This window comes from Ips typographus, linkage group LG1 (assembly GCF_016097725.1).
Source record: "Ips typographus isolate SLU linkage group LG1, UJ_Ityp_2.0, whole genome shotgun sequence".
Lineage (NCBI taxonomy): Eukaryota > Metazoa > Arthropoda > Insecta > Coleoptera > Curculionidae > Ips > Ips typographus.
This window is the reverse complement of record NC_138422.1, coordinates 27687026-27712526: the sequence shown is the minus strand read 5'-3', so window position 1 is coordinate 27712526 and position 25501 is coordinate 27687026. Positions and strand designations below refer to the sequence as shown.

At 33.2% G+C, this 25501-nt stretch overlaps 1 protein-coding gene across 2 annotated transcripts in view; it reads right to left on the bottom strand.

Moving 5' to 3' along the window:
- The window catches only part of LOC145740051 (extracellular serine/threonine protein CG31145), a 149206-nt gene that overhangs the window by 62685 nt on the left and 61020 nt on the right, over positions 1-25501 (bottom strand). For both annotated transcript variants that reach the window (XM_081995380.1, XM_081995379.1), the window contains 2 exons: positions 12642-12766; positions 135-213 (listed from right to left, as the gene is read on the bottom strand). In XM_081995380.1, coding sequence (XP_081851506.1) covers positions 135-213; positions 12642-12766 — 204 coding nt within the window. The remainder of the gene's footprint in view (positions 1-134; positions 214-12641; positions 12767-25501) is intronic.

The window sequence follows — 25501 nt, the reverse complement described above, 5'->3', positions numbered from 1 at the left end:
TTATATTTTTTTGTCCTGGCTTTTTCCTTAAATTCGTATTCGACCGAGACGAGATTTATGAGAAGAGTTTAAAACTGATAGTTTACGGTTTTGTTCGAAATACTGCACTTTTAATTTAAATAGCTCGAGCTTACCTCATTGGTTTAAACAGGGCCTGCAATTCGTTCGGATAGTCGATTATTAGCTTCAGTTGAGTGCCTCCGGTTTTTTGAGCTGAAACAAGTCAGACGATTATTAATCAACAGGAATTTTGTAGTCGAGCAGGAAAAGTTTCGCTTAAGCACATATTTGCAGTAGCGCAACTAAATTTTTGCAGTCTAGTCGTTAATCAGTTAAGGCTTTGAAAGTTCAGCGCTAATACAGTTATTTCCACTTTTAAGACAATTTACTTGAATCTATTCAATCAGTACCATTCCATTCAGAGCGACAACTTCAACAAAAGCGATTTTTATTAAGTTATTTAAACGTTTGCGAAATTTCTCCCAAAAGAATTTCATTTATTTACCATTCCGCATACAAAACGCGGAATGACTAGATCGCGCACCAATTTGCTTCCCGGAAAACATACAAAGCGGTTAAATGATGGATGAAACGCCAAGAATTCCCCTTTGTGTGTTTATATTTTGTATAGAAATATCCGGCATAAATACGAAGAACGATAGAGAAGACCTCATTGTATGTATGTACGTACGTGGATCTACAATTTGTTACACGGTGACGACAATTATTCTACAAAGAACATTTCTAATATAACGTGAATTTGACAGGTTTCTGCAGCTAAAACGTAACCAAAAAAAAGCTTTTTATAGAAGCCACTCCAAAAGCCGAAGGATAAGCCTGAATTGCAGCTGGTAAATGTCCAAGGAAAGGAAATAGCCCAAACACTGACTGTTATCTGCACTGCTTTTAAAAATTTCCATTTTGACAAAAAGAAAATGATACGAACGTATGACTTGAAAATAGTTTGATTAACTGTTGAAAGCCAAAGTTAAATCAGTGTCGTTTTAACTTTTGGTTTCCAGGAATTGAGTTTTATTTCTGTAAAATTGGTATGTGACTGCAAAGCTGTAGAAGAAAATCTACTGTAAAACTATAGAATGAGTATTCTACGAAGGCGTAGAAGGGCCACAGACATTATTTTTCTTAAATTTTTACTTCAAACTCTAAGAAATTAACTAAATTCCGACTTCAAACTCGGAAATTAACTAAATTCCGACTTCAAACTCGGAATTTAGTTGCAATGTTGTCAAACTGACAAATTCTACTATTTTGGTTCGAAAAGTGTTTTTGCAATGTTGCCAAATTAACAAATTCTACTAATTAAGATCAAAGAGTGTTTGCAATGTTGCCAAACTGACTAATTTTACTAATTCGGGTTGAAGAGTATATGCAATGTTATCAAACTGACAAATTTTACAATTTCGGTTTGAAGAGTGTTTTCAATCTGTCCAAACTGACAAGTTCAACTAATTTCTTTGAAGTGTGTTTGCTTGCAATGTTGCCAAATTAACAAACTCTCCTAATTTAGATCGAAGACTGTTCGCAATGTTGCCTAACTGACAAAATTTGGTAATTTGGTTCAAAAGTGTCCTTGCAATGTTATCAAACTAACAAATTCTACAATTTTGGTTCGAAGAGTGTTTGTAATGTAACCGAACTGACAAGGCCGACTAATTTCTTTGAAGTGTGTTTGCAATGTAGCCAAAGTTAACAAATTTCACTAATTTGCTTCGGGGAATGTTTGCAATGTTGCCAAACTGAAAAATTTTGTCTAATTTGGTTTAAGAGCTTTTGCAATGTGACAATGTAAATTCTGAGTTGGAAGTCGGAATTTAACTAAATTCCGATTTTAAAGTCGGAATTTAACTAAATTCCGAGTTTAAAGTCAGAATTTAACAAAATTCAGAGTTCGAAGTCGGAATTTACCTAAATTCCGAAGAGTTTAAGAAAAAAAATGTTTGTGACCCTTCTACGCCTTCGTATTCCATGTAACACAGGATGATTCATTTAAGAAATACTGTTGTAAGATGAGTGGATACAGTAAAAGTTACGATAAACATCCAACACTTAACGATTTGTAGCTTTAAAGGTTTGCTTATAGTGCTCCTGATTCATATTCTACCCTAACCTCAAATTTCAACCAAGTTGAGCGAAAAATGATGTCATACATTGCAGTTGCGGTAAACGAATAAAAAAAAAATGACAAAAAAAACTCAAAACAAATTAACAGGAGAAGATAGGCAAGGACAAAGTAAGAGGAATACTCGCTTTCTTCCATATTGAAAAAAAATGTCTAAACTTCGTCAAGACCTAACAAATAAATTGATTACAATTTCTAGGTAATAATTGTACTCAATGTAAATGTTACAGTTAGAATACTCGCTTTCCTTCATATTGCCATTTTGATTAAAAATTTTTAATTAATCTTTATGACACGGTTTTAACACTAATTCTATATGTGACCAATTCGTTTCAAATGTCAGATTATGTTTGTGTAACAAATTCAACAAAAATATAATATGTACCTAATTTTAGTAATTTTATTTACTATAACCCATCCCTTTCCGTTACGTGTTTTTTAATAAGTATTTTTTCTACGAATGTTTGCAAATAAGCTACTTTGCATACGTAAAAGTGTGTGCAAAGTGGCACTTTCCCGCACACTATGCGGGAAAAATATTTTCCCGCACACTTTTTAAAATGCTGATTATACCTTGCAACAGTGGTTTTATATAGACTATTATACATAAAATCTGCTTAGAATTTTGCGTAGAATTCAAAAATGTAATAATATTCAGGGGTTTCATATAAAAAACACGACTTTTTTCACATTATTCTTCCGTACAGTTCAGGTAAATAAAACACCTTGTCTATGTCTTTGAAAATGAGGCTTGTTTCCTTAGAAACCAAAGCTCATTGTCAAACAACGCATTTATATGCAATTTAAAGTCTACAACAGTGTTTATTCTTACTTATTTAAGTTAAAAAAACTATTTTAATAATGGATATCACTGAAGATGAACTTCCGGAAGATGTTCTAAAAGCCGCCAACATGGCTAATTTGCAATTGCTGCCTCTCAAATCGCGAGAAAAATACGAGAACAAGTACGAGTTGTTTACCCAATGATGCGAACAAAAGGGGATAAAAACCTTAAAGGAAGAGGTACTTTTAGCGTATTTTGTTACTTTAAGCAAAGAATTCAAACCTAACACAATGTGGTCAAAGTATTCAATGCTCAAAAATGTAATAAAAATAAAAAGAGACATCGATATCGGTGAATTTTATAAGCTCACTGCATTTCTGAAAAAGCAGAATGTTGGTTTTAAACCTAAAAAGGCGAAAATTTTTACAAAAGAAGAAATATTCAGTTTTATGAACTCCGCACCAGATGAAATTTACCTGTTAATTAAAGTTGGCACTATATTCGGACTTGCTGGTGCATGTCGAAGGGAAGAGCTAGCCAATTTAACCACTACAGATATTGAAGACAAAGGAAACCTCATAATTGTTAAAATTAGGGATTCCAAAAATCATACAGCAAGAAACTTTATAATATCAGAAGAAGTTCATAACGGAACCTACCTGCAACTGTACAGAAGATACACCGGCCTACGTCCAAAAAAGTCAAACAATCGTTTTTTCCTAGTTTACAGAAAGGGTAAATGTTTTTCGCAAAGTGTTCGAGTAAACAGTTTTGGAAAAATGCCTTCTAAAATAGTTATTTTTTTGAAGTTGCCAAATCCAGAACTCTACACAGGGCACAGTTATCGTCGATCATCGGCAACGTTCCTGGCCGATTCTGGAGAAGGAATCACTGACATGTCAGTCAATCCTAAAGAAAGTGAAGCAGTTCCAAGTACCAGTATTTTACCTTCAGTTGCTCAATCTGCGATCAATTTAAAAAACGCGACCAACTGTACATTTAACATTAATGTTGTTAATAACAATAAATAGTTATAAGTTGTTGTTTTTAATATCAATAAAAATTAAAAACAAAATGTATAGATATTTCATTCGTAGAAAAAATATTGTTCCTAACACGTGTGCAAAGTAGTTTTCCCGCACTTGAAGCTTATCCGAACTCCGCTTCGCGTCGTTCGTCTAACTGCTTTCGCGTGTGGGAAAACATAACTTTGCACACTGAATAGGAAAACTACTATTTTTTATTCGAAAATCGTCATATTTAAATGTATCTTTTTGTTGTTTTATTAAGCATCCTAATGGTGTTATTTAAGGGCACCCAAACTCCTGCATGGCTAAGTTGTGATTTGACTGTGACAAGCCATGTGCAAAATGTCAAAGTTAAATTGAAATCTAGCATGTTCCCCTAAATTTAGAGAGAAAAAAAAACAAATTAAGGAAATCAATGCAATTTAGTCATCTGTCAATCAAATTATTTGTTTACTTACCAGTTATTTTAAAGTGACAAGTGCTTTATTAGTAAAAACATTTTCTAATATTTTACGATACTTAACTCGATATTGTTGTTTTTAAGTTCTTATTTAGACTTATTTTAGATTTTTTAACAATCATTTGCGTTATTTCAAATGTACGAAGGCGTAGAAGGGCCACAGATGTTATTTTTCTTAAATTTTTACTTCAAACTCAGAAATTAACTAAATTCCGACTTCAAACTCGGAAATTAACTAAATTCCGACTTCGAACTCGGAAATTAACTAAATTCCGACTTCGAACTTGGAAATTAGTTAAATTCCGACTTCAAACTCGGAATGTAGTTGCAATATTGTCAAACTGATAAATTCTACTATTTTAGATCTACTAATTAAGATCAAAGAGTGTTTGCAATGTTGCCAAACTGACTAATTTTACTAATTTGGTTTGAAGAGTATATGCAATGTTATCAAACTGACTAATTCTACAATTTTGGTTTGAAGAGTGTTTCCAATCTGTTCAAACTGACAAGTTCAACTGATTTCTTTGAAGTGTGTTTGCTTGCAATGTTGCCAAATTAACAACTCTCCTAATTTAGATCGAAGACTGTTTGGAATGTTGCCTAACTGACAAAATTTGGTAATTTGGTTCAAAAGTGTCCTTGCAATGTTATCAAACTAACAAATTCTACAATTTTGGTTCGAAGAGTGTTTGTAATGTAACCGAACTGACAAGGCCGACTAATTTCTTTGAAGTGTGTTTGCAATGTAGCCAAAGTTAACAAATTTTACTAATTTGCTTCGAGGAATGTTTGCAATGTTGCCAAACTGAAAAATGTTGTCTAATTTCGTTTGAAGAGCTTTTGCAATGTGACAATGTAAATTCTGAGTTGGAAGTCGGAATTTAACTAAAGTCGGAATTTAACTAAATTCCGAGTTTAAAGTCAGAATTTAACTAAATTCAGAGTTCGAAGTCGGAATTTACCTAAATTCCGAGGAGTTTAAGAAAAAAAATGTTTGTGACCCTTCTACGCCTTCGTATTCCATGTAACACAGGATGATTCATTTAAGAAATACTGTTGTAAGATGAGTGGATACAGTAAAAGTTACGATAAACATCCAACACTTAACGATTTGTAGCTTTAAAGGTTTGCTTATAGTGCTCCTGATTCATATTCTACCCTAACCTCAAATTTCAACCAAGTTGAGCGAAAAATGATGTCACACATTGCAGTTGCGGTAAACGAATAAAAAAAAATTACAAAAAAAACTCAAAACAAATTAACAGGAGAAGATAGGCAAGGACAAAGTAAGAGGAATACTCGCTTTCTTCCATATTGAAAAAAAATGTCTAAACTTCGTCAAGACCTAACAAATAAATTGATTACAATTTCTAGGTAATAATTGTACTCAATGTAAATGTTACAGTTAGAATACTCGCTTTCCTTCATATTGCCATTTTGATTAAAAATTTTTAATTAATCTTTATGACACGGTTTTAACACTAATTCTATATGTGACCAATTCGTTTCAAATGTCAGATTATGTTTGTGTAACAAATTCAACAAAAATATAATATGTACCTAATTTTAGTAATTTTATTTACTATAACCCATCCCTTTCCGTTACGTGTTTTTTAATATGTATTTTTTGTTTAAATGTATTTTTTTTATTCGAAAAACGTCATATTTAAATGTATCTCTTTGTTGTTTTATTAAGCATCCTAATGGTGTTATTTAAGGGCACCCAAACTCCTGCATGGCTAAGTTGTGATTTGACTGTGACAAGCCATGTGCAAAATGTCACAGTCAAATTGAAATCTAGCATAAGGTTCCCCCAAATTTAGAGAAAAAAAAACAAATTAAGGAAATCAATGCAATTTAGTCATCTGTCAATCAAATTATTTGTTTACTTACCAGTTATTTTAAAGTAACAAACGGTGCGTTATTAGTAAAAAACATTTTCTAATATTTTACGATACTTAACTCGATATTGTTGTTTTTAAGTTCTTATTTAGAGTTATTTCAGATTTTTTAACAATCATTTGCGTTATTTGAAATGTACGAATGCGTAGAAGGGCCACAGACGTTATTTTTCTTAAATTTTTACTTCAAACTCAGAAATTGACTAAATTCCGACTTCAAACTCGGAAATTAACTAAATTCCGACTTCGAACTTGGAAATTAGTTAAATTCCGACTTCAAACTCGGAATTTAGTTGCAATGTTGTCAAACTGATAAATTCTACTATTTTAGATCTACTAATTAAGATCAAAGAGTGTTTGCAATGTTGCCAAACTGACTAATTTTACTAATTTGGTTTGAAGAATGTTTCCAATCTGTCCAAACTGACAAGTTCAACTAATTTCTTTGAAGTGTGTTTGCTTGCAATGTTGCCAAATTAACAAACTCTCCTAATTTAGATCGAAGACTATTTGAAATGTTGCCTAACTGACGAAATTTGGAAATTTGGTTCAAAAATATCCTTGCAATGTTATCAAACTAACAAATTCTACAATTTTGGTCCCAAGAATGTTTGTAATGTAACCAAACTGACAAGTCCGACTAATTTCTTTGAAGTGTGTTAGCAATGTTGCCAAAGTTAACAAATTTTACTAATTTGCTTCGAAGAAGGTTTGCAATGTTTTGCCAAACTGAAAAATTTTGTCTAATTTGGTTTGAAGAGCTTTTGCAATGTGACAATGTAAATTCTGAGTTCGAAGTGGGAATTTAACTAAATTCCGAGTTCAAAGTCAGAATTTAACTAAATTCAGAGTTTGAAGTCGGAATTTAGTTAATTTCCGAGTTTGAAGTCGAAATTTAAGAAAAATAACGTCTGTGGCCTTTCTACGCCTTCGTACAAATGCTTTTATCTGCGATTAAATTTCGTGCTGAGTTTTTATTTAAATCAGTTTTTAACTGACTGGTTATTTGGCAACTTTACCGTAATTACATTTTATCAGCGACTAAGTCATGTGTCTTGATGAGTTTGCGTTAATCATTGGTCACGTGGCAGTCAAACTGGGCTCAGTTTATCTTAGATTTATAAAAATGTTGAATTATTTTCCGGGTCAGCCTTGATTTTTTTATAAGTTGTTTCTAATTTGTGTAGTCTTGAGATCAATATTACATATTATCTTGATTTTAGCAATTTTTCATTTATACGTAAATCGATATTACTTTCATAGTGGCTTTTGAGTTATCATGGAAAATAAGCGAAAATGTGACAGGATTGTTTTTCTGAATATTGATCCTATTACTTTCCTGTACTAAAGCAGAAAAGTTACTTTGCGACACTAATGTAAAAATGAAAATATTCCTAAACTAAAATACGTGTAGAAAAGTAAATTTTCAAGCAGACGAATGGAAAGAAATCAAAAACCAACACACAAAACGTTCAGCAAGCAAATAAACGCAATTTAAATTAAACCTTCGGACTAATCTTCTGCCATTAAGTAAATAAAATAAAATTACATTCGTTTGGTCGTACATTCCATTCAGTGCCGCCTTCAGTGTGTAATAACAAAAGGCATGGCGTCCGATCATCAATCAAAAGAACGTCACGTCCCGGCCGGTGAAAAATTATTTTTAACGACCGGGAATTATTTGTAAAGCCAATCAAGAAATATCGAATGCTTTGTGGTGGCCCCAACTCGTATAATTTATCAAATTCACACTAAAAGTTGATTATTGTAGTAACGCTTTGTTGGTCGCACCCCGATCGATTTACCTTTATTTGTGTTATTGGTTGCGCCAAATGTAAAGTAGGTTTTTAGGCTCGAAGACAATTTGGCCTTTGTTTTATTTTAAGTGGGCAACCCCAACCACTACCATTAATTTTTCGGTTTTGTTCACTACCCTGATAGCTTCAATTATGCACCCTTTATTTTAGGGAATTAAGGTGATTAAGTTAGCATTTCTAGTTAGCATAGTCAGTTTTGATTTAAAGAAAATTTGTCTTGGGTCTGAACAGGTCTCAAAATAAAAAAAAATTAAAACCATAAGTCTTATAGGTTTGTTAACCAAATAGTTGTTTGCGTTACAAGGGTGGAAAGTACAACTTTTGCTCCCGCGAACAATTTTTAACCAAAGTTTGACGATGCAAAAGGCAGTTTACTCCAAAGTTGCTCATCAAATTTTTTCTACAACCATTGTTATAGTTTATGAAAGAATAGCAGCAGTTAAATACTATATTAATAATGTTGGATACCTGGATGAGAAAGGAGGTGTTGTTACCAAAGATTTGTGAATTTGTTAAGAAAGTGTCAAAGACGAAAAGACGAAAGAAAAGCAAATACTTTCACTCCCTAGGGAGTAAATATGATATTTTAATCCCTCAAATGAGGGAGAAAAGTTTTATTTTCTATTGGAATTTGTCAAAGTTGGACATTTTGTTTAGTTTTATAGATCTATTCGAAAAAGGTTTCTGAAGGAGTTTTGTCAAATACCAATTGAACTCAGATTATAACCTAATATAGTTTTTCATGTCTTCTCATTTTTTTACGCAAAATTTGACTTGCTTTCTGCTTTTCAAAATCACTCCAGTTTGTAATTTTTCTAAAACTATCTTTTTCCTGTTGAATCATTCTGTATTCTGAAACAAACAAAAAATATCCGGCCTACTCTGAGCTCTTTGTGGAATATTTGCGGATTATTTCACTAAAGTAAAACTGATGTAAATAAAAGATAATTCAATAATTTAATAAAAAAATACAGCGAAAATGGTTGATTTATTGTGATTAATGCCTAAATACAGGATGGTCCAGTTTTAAGTGTCAATAATTCACCATTTGATAGCTAATCAAAAAATAAGTTGACTTGCATTGTGTCATTTTTCTGAAAAACGTTTCCTAAGGAAGATACAGTCCTCCAAATTTCAATTTAAAAAATCGTTTTATAGTTTAAAACTGAACATCCAAGACTTGTGAAAGTCCAAATTTGTACTGAATAATCTAAAAACTTTTTTACTACTAGGAATGGTCTTATGATTCGCTGTCTCAGACTGCCATCCTGGTTGAGTGTCTGAAACTGGCATTCAAGAACTAAAAAAAGTCCGGAAATCAAGACAAAGATTGTATTGTGCATGAAACTCATTTTTTACTACTAAAAATAATATAAAAGTTGACTTTTAATGCTAGAACTGACTTTACTAGGACTAAAGAGAGTCCAAAAGTATATTTCAAGACTTTAATTGGTGTACAACTGAATTTTCTGGACTGGACAACAAGTCTAGAAGTAAATTAAATTTTCGGACCATTTTATTTTTTAAAATTAGTTCTCAAGACTATTATTGTAGCATTTGGTACCAACATTTTTTACTTTTATTACTGAAGAAACTTGACTTTTGGAAATAATCTTAAACTCAATTTTTCAGTCTGAAAAAGCACTAAAAACAGTCTGAATTTCTGAGAGATGCTACAATTTATTGCACCTATGAGTGTAGAAGTCAATTTAATAGTGAAGAAGCTTGAAATAACATTTTCAAGATTATGGTCAGTGGACAAACTGGCTTTTAGGCCTGATAAGTCAAAAACTTTGTAAAGATAGTCTTGAACTCGATTTGAGGCACTGAAAACAGCTTTAAAACACTAAAAACAGTCTAGTTTATTAAGAAATACCCGAATTTTTAGCCCTGAGGTGTCTAGAAGTCGATTTAATAGTGACAAAACTTGGAATGCTATTTTAAGTCTATGAAGAATGTAAAAATTGTTTTTTAAGTTTGCTATGTCAATAACTTGGTGAATATAGTCTTGAAACTCGATTTTCCAAGCTGAAAGCAGTTTTGATGCACTAAAAATAGTCCAGAATTCGAAGAAAATGAAAAGCAAAGTAAAAAGCACGAAAAGTTCGTTTTCAAGACAATTTTCATGAATCTAATGTTAATGTCCTGCATCTAAGACTATTTTCAAGACTAAAATATTGAAATTTGTCTTCAAATTATGAAAACTTACTTCAAATGCAAATTTTAAGCTTCTGATGTCACTTTTCATTAGTTCAGTTACATTTTGGGGTTCAAGTCAATTTTTAAGGTTTAAATGTATGAATTTGTAGTAACAAATTCTTGAAAAAGTAGTTTTTATGTCTACAAGTCAATTTTTAGTATTAAAGTCTCTCGATTTGCATGAAAACTGGTTACAAACACAATTTTTAAGCTTCTGAAATGTTCAGTTTTCAAAACTAAAGTCTTTTAGTTTGCCTGGAAACTATGAAAACTGGCTACAATAATATTTTTTAAACTTCTTAAGTGAATTTTCCGTTTCCAAGACAATTTTTAAGTTGGGTTAGGTTAGTTTTGGGTCTTTGACCGTAATAACGTGTAATAAAGTGCTTGTTCCAAATTTGATCAATATTGCTCCAACGGTCTGACAGTTATTACAAAAAAACGATTTTTTAAATTGAAATTTGGAGGACTATATTTTCCTTAGGAAGCACTTTTCAGGAAAATGACATAATGAATGTCAACTTACTTTTTAATTGGCTATGGATTGGTGAATTATTGACACTTAAAACTGGACCACCCTGTATACTTGCCCCTAATAAAAATGATACGTTTTGGTGACATTTCGACTATTTCGAGAAATTATCTCACTAAATACCGCTCGACCTTTTAAATTAACCAGATTTGTCATTCTAACATTTTTTCCTCTCAAATCTGTATTTTTTATGAACTGACTTTTTTTTAAAAAGGCTAGCAAATTGTACACAAAAAATTACGTTACAAATTTGAAATACATATATCTCAAATATGCAATATGGCACTTGGTCAGTAGATTGAAAATAATGATTCTATAATGTACAGTGCTTCTTCCCTTTTAAATAATTTAAAAGGAGGGGAACCTGTTCCCGTTAATAACGAAATAGCGAGCCCGTATCGCTGATAACGAACCAATTACCATATGTAAATCAGGTCTGATGGAGAAGACATGCATAAATCTGCTATGTGCAACAAAGGCGAGGCCGGCCATCCACCGCCCACGGAAAAATTGAAAAACGCAACGTTTCATAAAGTTAGAAGGATGGGGTCTAGACAGAATAAAAGAAATTTTCCGGTGGGTTGGAAAACCGACTTTTCAGGGTTTAAGTAATGAGAGAGCCGTGAGTTCGTGCGTGATTGACGGAGAAGAAAATTGAAGAAAAAACGGATAGCTACACCTTAGCTGAATAGCAGTTTTTTGTCAATTTGTTTGACATTTTTGGAAGAACATTTAGTCCCTTCTAGTGGTAAAAATCTGAGTTACCCTGTATATTAAAGTTACAACACGGGAATCAAGAAATACTTATATACCTCCAGGCTAAACAACCAAAGGCAACAAAGGCAGAACCAAACAACATTCGTATGCAAATAAAATTGTTGCAAGCCATTTCGTACTTTGTTCTGGATGGAGTAATGCCGCGCACGGATTTTATGGATACGAAAGTATTTCCATAATAGATTTACATAAATATGGATACGGGAACGCAAATGTAGATACAGTTACCGACTAAAACCAGTCTGGGCGGTTTATTAAAGTCGGAACGTCATTTGAAAACAAAACAAAGTGAAGATTTAATAAAACAAGAAAAAAAATCGAATACAAAAATCGTGTGGCTTTGATGGAGCTTTATTAAGCTTCATTTAGAACGTCGCTGAAAACACGAAATTCCCTTCACGATCCTTTAATCCTCTGGTGACGTTACGATGGCCGGTGATGAATGGCTCTCTGTTTTCAATTATGAACGTTAAGAGGGGTGTCTGTCCTATATCTTTCTCGAAATGCGACCAGTTTGTATTTATTATCTTGTCACCAAACATAATTTCATTATATTTTGTGTAGTTTATCAATATATCATAAGGCTAGTCAGATCATTACAAAGTCAGTTTGTGAAAATTATGATTTAAAATTCTTCTACAGAATTCTTGGTAAGTAAATATCATATGTGTGTGTCTAATTTTACTTGAAACAATGTTTTACACAAATAGGAATGTTTTTAGATAGAAAAACTAAATTACTGTATGGTTTTTTTCACGTGTTAAGAAATTGAATATTATTTTGTATTTTGTAGGGCGTTTCATGGTTTATCAGCCTCTTCATCAGTAGGTTACAACCATTAATTATAAAATTTATCATATCCTGGTGGGATATCAAAAGTTCTAATCTTTTCCAGTGACTAACCTGTTTATAAAACAGTTTAGATTTATTATTATCATATATTCACTTTCACCGTTCTTCTAAAAAAAATACAAATCATTATGGTAGTGTTTGTACTTACCAACATGGAGCACAGGTTCCGTTTGCATTTCCTTCAGGAGCTGGTCCACCAAAGGACTATCTTCAGAATACAGTTCCTTCTGGGATATTTGCAAGTGAAACCTTTCTAATGTCGTGGAATTTTTCCTGAAAGAAAAACACACTTTCAAGAAAATCGAGCCAAAAAAGTGTTAATTTCTACTACTAGAAAGTTGCTACTTTCTATCTACCCACCTGGGGCTTAGATAGAAAAAGTGCAATTTTGGCATTTTTTTTTTAGCGCCCAGAAGAGGACAGCAAATTTTTTAAAGAATATTTACAATGAGAGTATATGGATTATTGAAGCATAAGTAAATATGATGAGTATAATAAGAAAATTACTAAATAAGAGCGAAACTAATATTGGAATAATTATTGGCATATTTATACTAAAAGGCTTTAAAGTCGATCAGCTTAAACTTATGTAAATGTTGTCAAAATTGCAACTTAAATGTAAAAACTATCAAAAACCTTAGCATGTAGTTTCTGTCATAAGTCTGTCAATATTGATATTAGAATGTTATTGCTGTCATAAAACTGGCAAAATTGTCATTGAAATGTCAAATTTTTCAAAATTTAAATTAAAGTGTTATTACTTTATTAAAACTATCAAAATTCACATTATAATGTAAAATCTTTCAAAATTGTTATTAGAATGTAATTTTCTTTCAGAAAGTAACGAAATTAGCGCCTAAAAGGCGGTAATTTGTCACTTTTCTATTTTATAATAAGTTTGTTATGTCACCAGTCAGACAACCTTCACAGAAAAGGTTGAGAATAAACACCCTAATCATCGGATGCACTGAAAACATTTAAGCATATTGTTTAAGACTTTAGAGAATATCTAAAAGAAAGTTTAAAAAGTCAAAAGGTTGTGGTTTGTTTTAGTTGAAAGTTTTGTTGAAGGAATTTGATTTTTTTATGAGAAAGCAACAATCGATTACAAAATATGGCTTTTCTGGAATTTAAAAATGTAACACACTAATTAATTATGTAAAGTAAGGTATGAATCAAAATGTTTTAGTAATCAAAGATACAGGAACATCTCATAGCCATAATTATTTAATAACTTATTTTAGTCATACATTACAAACCCAAACGTGAAAACATTTTACGCTCCGAATAAATTAACATTAAAGCTCCTAAATCAAAGTGACCTTAAGGCGCAGCCTGGCTATGGAATACTGTGGTTGGTTGTACCGAATGCTTACACACCAAGAGCCCATCAAATATTCGCATGGGCAACATAACAATTATTTACAACTAACCACTTCACCCACGTAGAATACTCAATTTAAACAAGATTGATTTAATCAGAGTTTCAGTAATTTTCCTCTAAAAATAAAAAAAAAGTTACTAACCATAGTGTAGTTATATCTGAAATTTAACTGTGTTAATAATTTTAGAGTTTAACCTCCAGATATACAAACTGGATTAAGGCAAAGTCTCTCTAATAGTAAAAATTAGAAAAGTAATCTTTTAAAGCCTAAATTACTATTTTCAGATATTAACAAAACTGAAGAAACTTGAATGGTCAAATTACACTTCTACTGTTAAATATAAGTAAAGCATTAATAAAAGCTTCAAGGTTTAAAAACGGTTTACAAGATTTTCAAAAATTACTAAAAAAGCATTATAAAAGCTATAAATTGCCTTTAAAGGGCAATAACAACCTGAATTTCTTTGAAGAACTTTAGTTTTTTTTTATAAATCTTAATAGTATTTTGGTTTATATTTTTCAATATCCTGCTCCTCTCTCGTTTCCTATTACTTGATATGTATGATGTTTTTTTTTTTCGTTTATTCAATTTTATTTTTGATCATTTTCTTTTCATTTTCAACCTTTTCTTTACTAGCCTTGAGACTTTGAAGAGGATTTTTCAACGAATATTTATTGTATAATATTAACAACTGTCAAGATTATCAGACTCTACACCATTTACACATGTAGTTTAGAAAGCGTCAGTTGAATTTTAGAAACCATAAGATGGATTTAAAAAATATCACTTGTATTTCAGAAAAGGTACTTTCAATTTTAGAATAATAACTTTGATTTTTGAAATTGCAATTTGTATTTCAGATTAGTCACTTGTATTATAGAAAAGAGCAGTTGGATTTTAGACATGGTCATTTGTAATTGGGAAAATTAAAGTTGAGCAAAAAAAGTAAATAGTTTAACGAATATTTTTAATAACATTGTGGTTTAAGAAGTTCAATGAAAAATCGATTTATCTCGAAAACCGTTTATTTTATCGAAATAAAGGAAGAGTATAATTTTTCGATAAAAATGTCAAGAGTATACATTAATGGCGTTTGCAGCTGAAAATAATGACAGCTGTCAAAGCAAATTGTGTCTTAGGTCCAGTTAGTTCCTGCCTTTCGAAGACGAGATACCTGGTTTTCATGTCAAATAGAAACTATCTTTCAATATAACATTAAACCCAATAATCCTTACAATATACAAAGTGTTAACGTTACGTTAATTGGAAGGCAGTTCTTTGGGGCTCGATATTTCCCTTGGGAATGACTTTAAAAAAAAATATATGAACAAATCGTATTATTTTGACCTCCTTTGTATGCCCCCGAGAGATTGTCATATAGTTACGGGACACCCTGTATATTTTATATAAATTAATACACTTGCTTAAAGTGATATTAAAAAAAAAACAATAAACTAATAACAACATAGAAACACAAAAAAATCTGAAATTAAAATATCGCGTTCTAAAATACAAGTGACCTTTTCTGAAATACAAGTGACGAATCTGAAATACAACTTACGTTTTCTAAAACCAAATTTACGATAATGAAATACAAGTTATATTTTCTGAAATCCAACTTATATTTTTAAAATCCAAGTGATATTTTCTAAACTACATGTGTAAATAGTGTAGTAAAGCCTTATTCTTTACTTTTTCTTAAATTTAATTATGTAAATATTTGCTTAACTGCTTTTTTCAATTTGGTTCTAGATTAAATTTCCGTTTATCATAATAATATACGTATGTGATTGAGGTTACTACAACTAATAAACTACAAAGCAACGTCAATATCAAAATGTTGAATAAACACAATACTAAAGAAGAAGACTAAAGAAAAGTAAGATCAAACAGAAACGCTACGCAAACAAACTTGATTTGGGCATTTCGACTGGCAACAAGCGATTTATTAAAACCAGAGTAAAAGCTGGCAAGGTTGCCCCAACTATGGAACACACGAAAATGGGGAATCTGGTTCGTTCTTCCCGGTTAATAAAGCACGCTGTCCGTGCAACAAACAGTAATTCGAGGTAAACAAGGGGTGACACCGAGGCGCCCGGGAATGTCTACGATCCCGCGGGACAACGCCACCAGTCCGGAAAATTGCCCCCCTTTAAGGTAAAGGGCCGGCCCCTTTGACTTTAACACGGGGCCCAGCATTCTAATGAATCCAAAACCGACCGACAACGTTAGTTAAACGATTGATGATTGTGGAATGGAGTAGCGAACCGTGTCCGATGTTGCATAATTTGGTCTAGTAGCAAAATTAAGTTAATAATGAATAGAGCACCAAAAGTTAGTACCAGAAACCCTAATTAAACTCGAAAATTAATAAGGAAACTGGAAAAATGATGGAAGTAATTAGAGAATCAACTTTAATTAAATATGTAATACAACTTGTCATAATTAGGGGCTCTAATCAAGTTAACAACAAATTTTGGGCCCTAATTAAGTTGGAATTTGTAACCAGAATTAAGAACAATTAAAAACATTGGAAGAATTATTAAGAGACAAACTAAAAAAACTGATAAAGGAACAGTTAATTTAGGAAATGTAAAATAATCGAAAGTGATTAGGAAGGAACTCAGGGCCCAGGTTTTTGGACTGTAAAATACCATGAAGTCACCATAGGAGCACTAATTAAGGATTTGGAATTACATGAACTATTAAAGTTAGGAAATTAATTATGGAACATCCAGAAGTAATTAGGATACTCGATAAGCAACACGAGAATTTGGTTTAAGATGCTTAATTAAATTAGAAAGAGGCTGTTACAGTAAGTGGTGAATAATCGAATTAGAATCTAGAAGTCTTGATTAGATAACCTAGAAAAGGTTAATTATGAAATGATATACTAACTAACTGAAAGTAATAATTAGGATACCCATTAGCATGTGCATTTGGTTAAGGCCTAACTAAAAATGTTAAGAAGGGACTGTGTCAGTTATTGAAGTAAATAAGGTATCTAACGGATTTAGACATCTTGGCGCAATTAGGGTATTATAAATAAAGATCCCATCCTGATGTAACTTAGTGCTATGGTCTAGTCTGGATTTAAGGCTAAATGTCCCAAATAAGGTAGAAAGTTAATTAAAAGATTGTGTGAAACCGACAGTAAATCTGGGAGGTTAAAACAGCATGGGAATTTGGTCAAAAAACTCTAATTAAGTAGGAGAGGAATTGTGACAGTAAAGAAGGTGATTAAAGAGAGACTTAATCAACTCGAATTTGGATTTACACCTGTTGTAACAAGCAAAAAATTGAATTTTGTTACTGGTAAGTAGCTTCAAATTAATAAAGACCATTCAAAACTTAAATGTTCTGGTTAAGTTGGAAAATAATACCAAAATCCTGCTCAATAAAACTAAAGAAATTTTATTGCTCGTTAATGCTCAATTTACTGAATGGTTTCACTCAGATATACCTACATCAGCTGTATTACATTATGTACTAATGTGGAATATATTTAGAATAGCTGCAGATAAATAGTTATTAATTTTGATTGCTTGGATGCTGTTTGCTTTTGGTTTTGCTGGGAACAAGTCAAAATGTTGAAAACTAGGTACTTTGCAGAAAAACATTTTTGTTGTACACACTGTTTTAGTAACCAAAATTAAACTTTTCTTTTTGGTAGTAACGTATAATGGTTCATTACAAGATTTAATTTCGTTAATATATTAGAATAACACAGTGTATTAGATCTTAATTTGCCCTCTAAACAATTGCCGTAACATCAAAAATCACTGCCCTTTGATGAACCCTTGCACGCATCATAAAACGAAAATGAACTGTTAAGGGTTGAACCCTGCAGCAAACTCGTGTTAAATGTCATTTTACGCTGGGTTATCCACAAAGGCCTGGTCTCATTTACGGGCTTTTATTAGGGCTCTTTTGCCACCAAAATTCAGTCTCTTCGTACACGGGACATAATTACGTATTATAGGGGCCCTCAGTCATCAACGGTCGGCGTTCAGACTTTCTTTCTTATTTTTTTTTTGTTAGATTTCTGCTAAAATTTAGTTTTTCTTTGAGTTAATTAATACACATCTATTTTTTTGTTTTTCAAAAACATTAATTCTGCAAAGCATCAAAAATTTAAATTAATTTACTACAAAAATTTTAATATAATATTTAGTGTCAAACCAAAGCAATTATTTTAATTGACAAATTAAGAAATTAGGTATTTTGTAGTATTGTATTCTTGAAAACGTCTGACAGAGCCTAATTGGTGCTAAATTGACTAATTAATACGGCTTATCATGATCATTAAAAGTAATATGAAGCAAAGGTAAACCATAATTAAGTCAATCGATATCACAGACAAATTAAGAAACCAAATAGTTTCTTAATAGTGTTTGTACTAAATTGATATCAGCAAGTTGCTATAAATCATGTTTAGAAGGTTTTCATATTTTCTCCAGTGCCTGAAAACTTAACATTGTCAAAAAAACATGTGATTGTGGTTCAGAGTAGGATTTGTCAGCAGAATGGAAAATAAGAGCAAGAAAACATTAACCACAATGATGGTGCGTATCATAAATAGAAAGAAGGATTACACTAACAAACATAACATACTCTGAAAAAGAAACCTGTTTTACTCTAGTTTGTATGAAGTATATTAGTAAAAGTATTAAAAGATAACTTTTCCAATTTTAAAATGATACTGTTAAAACAAAAGCTTCTTCTCAGAAATTATTGGCTTTCTGAGAAGGTATAGGAAGGACTTTGAATGCTGAGAACTTTAATAAACTTTTACAAAACTTGCCTAGAATCTCTCTTCTCATCGTTATTTTAAATGTTGGACTTTTCATACAAGTTCAAATCTAAAATAATGTCTGTAATTCACAAACGTTATATGTATAGCAAACATCAAGATTCATACGTCCTGAAAATAATCGATTCCTGGAAGGTAAACCGGAATACGTAAAGCGCATAAGTTAGTTTTAAATGGGGCTAAAGCGACAGGTATCGGGGAAACGGTCGGTTGTATTTCATAAGGGCTGAGACCCGATTAGGAATTTATGGTCGAAGACAATAGCCCGAACCGACCACATAAACTGACCCCCGGCTGTTTGTTTATTGGATTTTAATATTGACTTGGGCTACTTTGATGTCCTCTAAAATGAAGCTTTAGGAAATGTTGCGATTTATTGGCCGGTTTATCGATTGCCATTACCAGAAGAATAAAGGGACTTTTATTGCCACTCATCTAAAATTAGGAGGAACAGTTTGTAGGACAAAATGAATAGAACTTCTCAAAACAAAAATTATTGGTTTGAGTTTTTTTTTAAAGAAGAAAGAGAGAAACAAAAAATTGACAAAATTGGGGCACAATAAAAAGACTTTCGGACAACAAATTTTGACAATCGGAAGACAGCAAAAACCGTTTTGGTTTTAATTTACAATTCTAAAACTTTTAATATCTTCTGGCTTCAACTTGAGACAGTAATTGGCCTCCAAGCAACAATCTTCACAACCGGAAGACAGTTCTGGTTTGATTTGATAAATCTAAGACTTTCGATATCTTCTGGTGTCAATTTGACAGTTTGGAAACAAGACAACAGATTTCAAACAGCAGTTTTGACAGCCGGAAGACTGTAAGAACCGTTTTATTTGACAATTCCAACTTTAACAGTTTGGGGACAGTAACAACGCTTTTATGACGAATTGCACCGACGTAATTAAGGGACGAAATAATACAATTTGGCACAGATTGACCACGAAGGAGCCAAATTCAGCATCCAATGTGGTCCCAACAAACGTAGAATGGCTCAAAAGTAACAAATATGCAGACTAGAACATCAGCGGAATCGATCTATGCCGGTTTTGAGACGAAATAATACAATTTGGCACAGATTGACCACGAACAAGCCAAATTTAGCATCTCAGTGGTCCCAATAGACGTAGAATGGCTCAAAAGTAACAAATATGCATACTAGAACAGCAGCGGAATCGATTTATGCCGGTTTTGAGACGAAATAATACAATTTGGCACAGATTGACCACGAACGAGCCAATTTCAGCGTCCATTGTGGTCCCAACAGACGTAGAATGGCTCAAAAGTAACAAATATGCATACTAGAACATCAGCGGAATCGATTTATGCCGGTTTTGAGACGAAATAATACAATTTGGCACAGATTGACCACGAACGAGCCAATTTCAGCGTCCATTGTGGTCCCAACAGACGTAGAATGGCTCAAAAGTAACAAATATGCATACTAGAACATCAGCGGAATCGATCTATGCCGGTTTTGAGACGAAATAATACAATTTGGCACAGATTGACCACGAACAAGCCAAATTTAGCATCTCAGTGGTCCCAACAGACGTAGAATGGCTCAAAAGTAACAAATATGCATACTAGAACAGCAGAGGAATCGATTTATGCCGGTTTTGAGACGAAATAATACAATTTGGCACAGATTGACCACGAACAAGCCAAATTTAGCATCTCAGTGGTCCCAACAGACGTAGAATGGCTCAAAAGTAACAAATATGCATACTAGAACAGCAGAGGAATCGATTTATGCCGGTTTTGAGACGAAATAATACAATTTGGCACAGATTGACCACGAACAAGCCAAATTTAGCATCTCAGTGGTCCCAACAGACGTAGAATGGCTCAAAAGTAACAAATATGCATACTAGAACAGCAGAGGAATCGATTTATGCCGGTTTTGAGACGAAATAATACAATTTGGCACAGATTGAACACGAACAAGCCAAATTTAGCATCTCAGTGGTCCCAACAGACGTAGAATGGCTCAAAAGTAACAAATATGCATACTAGAACAGCAGAGGAATCGATTTATGCCGGTTTTGAGACGAAATAATACAATTTGGCACAGATTGACCACGAACGAGCCAATTTCAGCGTCCATTGTGGTCCCAACAGACGTAGAATGGCTCAAAAGTAACAAATATGCAGACTAGAACATCAGCGGAATCGATCTATGCCGGTTTTGAGACGAAATAATACAATTTGGCACAGATTGACCACGAACAAGCCAAATTTAGCATCTCAGTGGTCCCAACAGACGTAGAATGGCTCAAAAGTAACAAATATGCATACTAGAACAGCAGAGGAATCGATTTATGCCGGTTTTGAGACGAAATAATACAATTTGGCACAGATTGACCACGAACAAGCCAAATTTAGCATCTCAGTGGTCCCAACAGACGTAGAATGGCTCAAAAGTAACAAATATGCATACTAGAACAGCAGAGGAATCGATTTATGCCGGTTTTGAGACGAAATAATACAATTTGGCACAGATTGACCACGAACGAGCCAATTTCAGCGTCCATTGTGGTCCCAACAGACGTAGAATGGCTCAAAAGTAACAAATATGCAGACTAGAACATCAGCGGAATCGATCTATGCCGGTTTTGAGACGAAATAATACAATTTGGCACAGATTGACCACGAACAAGCCAAATTTAGCATCTCAGTGGTCCCAACAGACGTAGAATGGCTCAAAAGTAACAAATATGCATACTAGAACAGCAGAGGAATCGATTTATGCCGGTTTTGAGACGAAATAATACAATTTGGCACAGATTGACCACGAACAAGCCAAATTTAGCATCTCAGTGGTCCCAACAGACGTAGAATGGCTCAAAAGTAACAAATATGCATACTAGAACAGCAGAGGAATCGATTTATGCCGGTTTTGAGACGAAATAATACAATTTGGCACAGATTGACCACGAACAAGCCAAATTTAGCATCTCAGTGGTCCCAACAGACGTAGAATGGCTCAAAAGTAACAAATATGCATACTAGAACAGCAGAGGAATCGATTTATGCCGGTTTTGAGACGAAATAATACAATTTGGCACAGATTGACCACGAACAAGCCAAATTTAGCATCTCAGTGGTCCCAACAGACGTAGAATGGCTCAAAAGTAACAAATATGCATACTAGAACAGCAGCGGAATCGATGTATGCCGGTTTTGAGACGAAATAATACAATTTGGCACAGATTGACCACGAACGAGCCAATTTCAGCGTCCATTGTGGTCCCAACAGACGTAGAATGGCTCAAAAGTAACAAATATGCAGACTAGAACATCAGCGGAATCGATCTATGCCGGTTTTGAGACGAAATAATACAATTTGGCACAGATTGACCACGAACAAGCCAAATTTAGCATCTCAGTGGTCCCAACAGACGTAGAATGGCTCAAAAGTAACAAATATGCATACTAGAACAGCAGAGGAATCGATTTATGCCGGTTTTGAGACGAAATAATACAATTTGGCACAGATTGACCACGAACGAGCCAATTTTAGCGTCCATTGTGGTCCCAACAGACGTAGAATGGCTCAAAAGTAACAAATATGCAGACTAGAACATCAGCGGAATCGATCTATGCCGGTTTTGAGACGAAATAATACAATTTGGCACAGATTGACCACGAACAAGCCAAATTTAGCATCTCAGTGGTCCCAACAGACGTAGAATGGCTCAAAAGTAACAAATATGCATACTAGAACAGCAGCGGAATCGATGTATGCCGGTTTTGAGACGAAATAATACAATTTGGCACAGATTGACCACGAACGAGCCAATTTCAGCGTCCATTGTGGTCCCAACAGACGTAGAATGGCTCAAAAGTAACAAATATGCAGACTAGAACATCAGCGGAATCGATCTATGCCGGTTTTGAGACGAAATAATACAATTTGGCACAGATTGACCACGAACAAGCCAAATTTAGCATCTCAGTGGTCCCAACAGACGTAGAATGGCACAAAAGTAACAAATATGCATACTAGAACATCAGCGGAATCGATTTATGCCGGTTTTGAGACGAAATAATACAATTTGGCACAGATTGACCACGAAGGAGCCCAATTCAGCGTCCAATGTGGTCCCAACAGACGTAGATTGGCTCAAAAGTAACAAATATGCATACTAGAACATCAGCGGAATCGATCTATGTTGTGATTTGACTGTGACAGCTCATGTGCAAAATGTCATAGTCAAATTAAAACCTAGTATAGGGTGCCCTTAAATATGTCGGTATAATGGGCCCTTAAACAACTATTTTGACAACCGGAAGACATTACAAAGCGATCGGATATAGTCGAACAATTTGAAGACACTACCAAGGCTTCTAGTATTTGTTTTGAAAGTTTGTGTAGCAGGCAGCACTTTTGACTATTGCAGGACAACAAGATACTGATTTTAATTTGATAGTTTAGTCAAATAATTTTGATAATTCTAAGTTTCCAGAAAGAGTCAAAAAATGTATTATAAGATTTCAGAATCTTCAATTATTTCCAAGGATAGCAAAAAAAAACTTATTGTATTAGCTAGTCTGTTTGATGTAACAGTGATAATAGAGAATCTAGGTTAAATATAAGATTGACAACAGCATAATAGTATATTATTAACGAAGGTTTCGACAGAAGCTTTTATTGACCGTATGTCAAGATTAAATCCCCAGGAGCAAAGCGACTAGGGACTTAAGACATAAGGTCTGTCTAAGCGTTTTTTGTACTATTAACGAAATTTAGGATAACAACAAAACAAGAACATGAAGAGACAACTTAATTTATCTGTCTGTCAAGTCAAGTACTTTTCATATGTCTTAATAGATATTGACATTATTATTTACCTAGGTCAATAATATTTCCTTTTTTGTTGTTGTTTGTGCCAGACTAGAACTAATGATTAGACTTTATTTTTGACCTAGGTCAACAATGACCATTAAGGTAGAGAAAACTAATTTACTAATCGGTCAATAATGGTATGTTTATCATGTTAGTAGTGGAAAAACTTTTTAGAGTGAGTTTTGACTACTAAAAACGGCATCTTTCAACAGTTTTTAGTGCAATTTAATTGCAATCTGTTTTTACTTTTCTATTTTTTTAAATAAAATTGAGACGTAATTCTTGTGAACGGAAGAAACTATAGCGTTTATTTATTTTTATTTGTTGTTCTCTAATCAAATTCTATCTTCAGAACCTGGTAAAGCTTGACTTGGTGAAGTGTACTAAACTTTATTCTTGTATTTCCTGTAAAATTAACGTTTTGTAAAAAAGCATTTAAAAAATTTTTTTTTTGTGATTTTAAATCTCTAAAGTTAAACTCATTGCCTGGCAAGTTGCCAGAGTTATCGTCGCCAAAACGTAAATATTTCAAAAGAGTAAACATTATATCGTTCGGTAAATCTGGTAACCATCGAAAAAAATGGCTGGCTGAGGGTTAGTTGAAACGCAAGAGGAAGCGTTACGATATCTTCGAGTTAGCGGAATAATTTGTTTGCGTAGCGAGCACCCAAAGGGGGTGTTTATGATGTGATAAAGCAGCCAGCAATTTCGTCAAAATTTATGCAAGCTTGAAGGGAACACGGTCGTGAAATTTTATCGCCTCCGGAGGAAAAGAAATTTAAAGCTTTGTTATCACCTCGTATTTTTTAAATTAGACGGCCCCGCTATTACTTAGCATTAAAGCGAAATATTTATCGCCGACGTGGCACTTTAAGGTGAATAAGGAGAGACGTGCCGTGGTCGAGAACCTATTGAATTTTAATCGTTTCTTATTACGCTTTCAATACGTAATACCAATTTTTAACGATTTTTCTCTTTTAAGTACCCGTCATTGGTAGACGCTCAAGAGTAAAGTGACATGGTATGTCACATAGCAAACCACAATCTGAAATACAAATATTTGACGAGACCCACCACTCTCTATTTAGTTCAAATAAGCTGTGTTAACTTTCTAAACATTCTACTCCCACAGAGATATTGGCTATTTTCTTAGCAGCTCAGATAACGGATAAGTAAGTAACTGGCTGAGCGGATGTGAATACACAGATTAATCACAGCTAATCCTAAGTGTAAAATATGAAATAGGCCAATTACACCCATTCTAGAGGAAAAAAGTTTGTCATCTGTTAATTCACCGCCCTCCGTACAAGAAAGCCAAGAAGGTGCATGCCGAAAATTCCAATATGGCCGAAATAGTGGTTGACAGTTTGCATTTGTTTGTATTGTGGAAATTGAGTTTTTCCATGATGAAATTACTTTTTAAGGTTTAAAGTCAAAACATGGGATTACTTGCCAAAGTAATTTTTGTTTGCTATTATATATTGTTGTTTATATGTTTATTGTTCTAGTGAAAGTGTAGTTTGTGTTCATTTTATTGCGTTATCACTATTGTTATTGTTCCTTCATTGTTTCATAATTTGTTGTTGGTTTTTTAACTTAAATTCTATTGCCTCTACAATATGCCGTCCACTTGTTTGCCAAATTGTAAAAGCAATTTGGTGAAAGGCCCAAAAGTGTCAGTCTTTTACTTTCCCAAAGACCCTGCTCGAACCCAACAGTGGTTGAAAGCTTTGAACTGGAATGATTTTACTCCAACACAATACTCAGTGGTAAGTACAATATGCTTTCTCATTCAGTAAACTTATTGCCTCTTACATACATAGGTATGTGAGTTACATTTTGAGGCCGCCTGCATTTTGAGAGCAACAAAGGTTTACTCTGAAGAAACAAGACAGCTTTTAGAAGTTCCATTGGCACATTTACATTTTAAAAGAAAGGTCTTGGTAATAATATAAAAC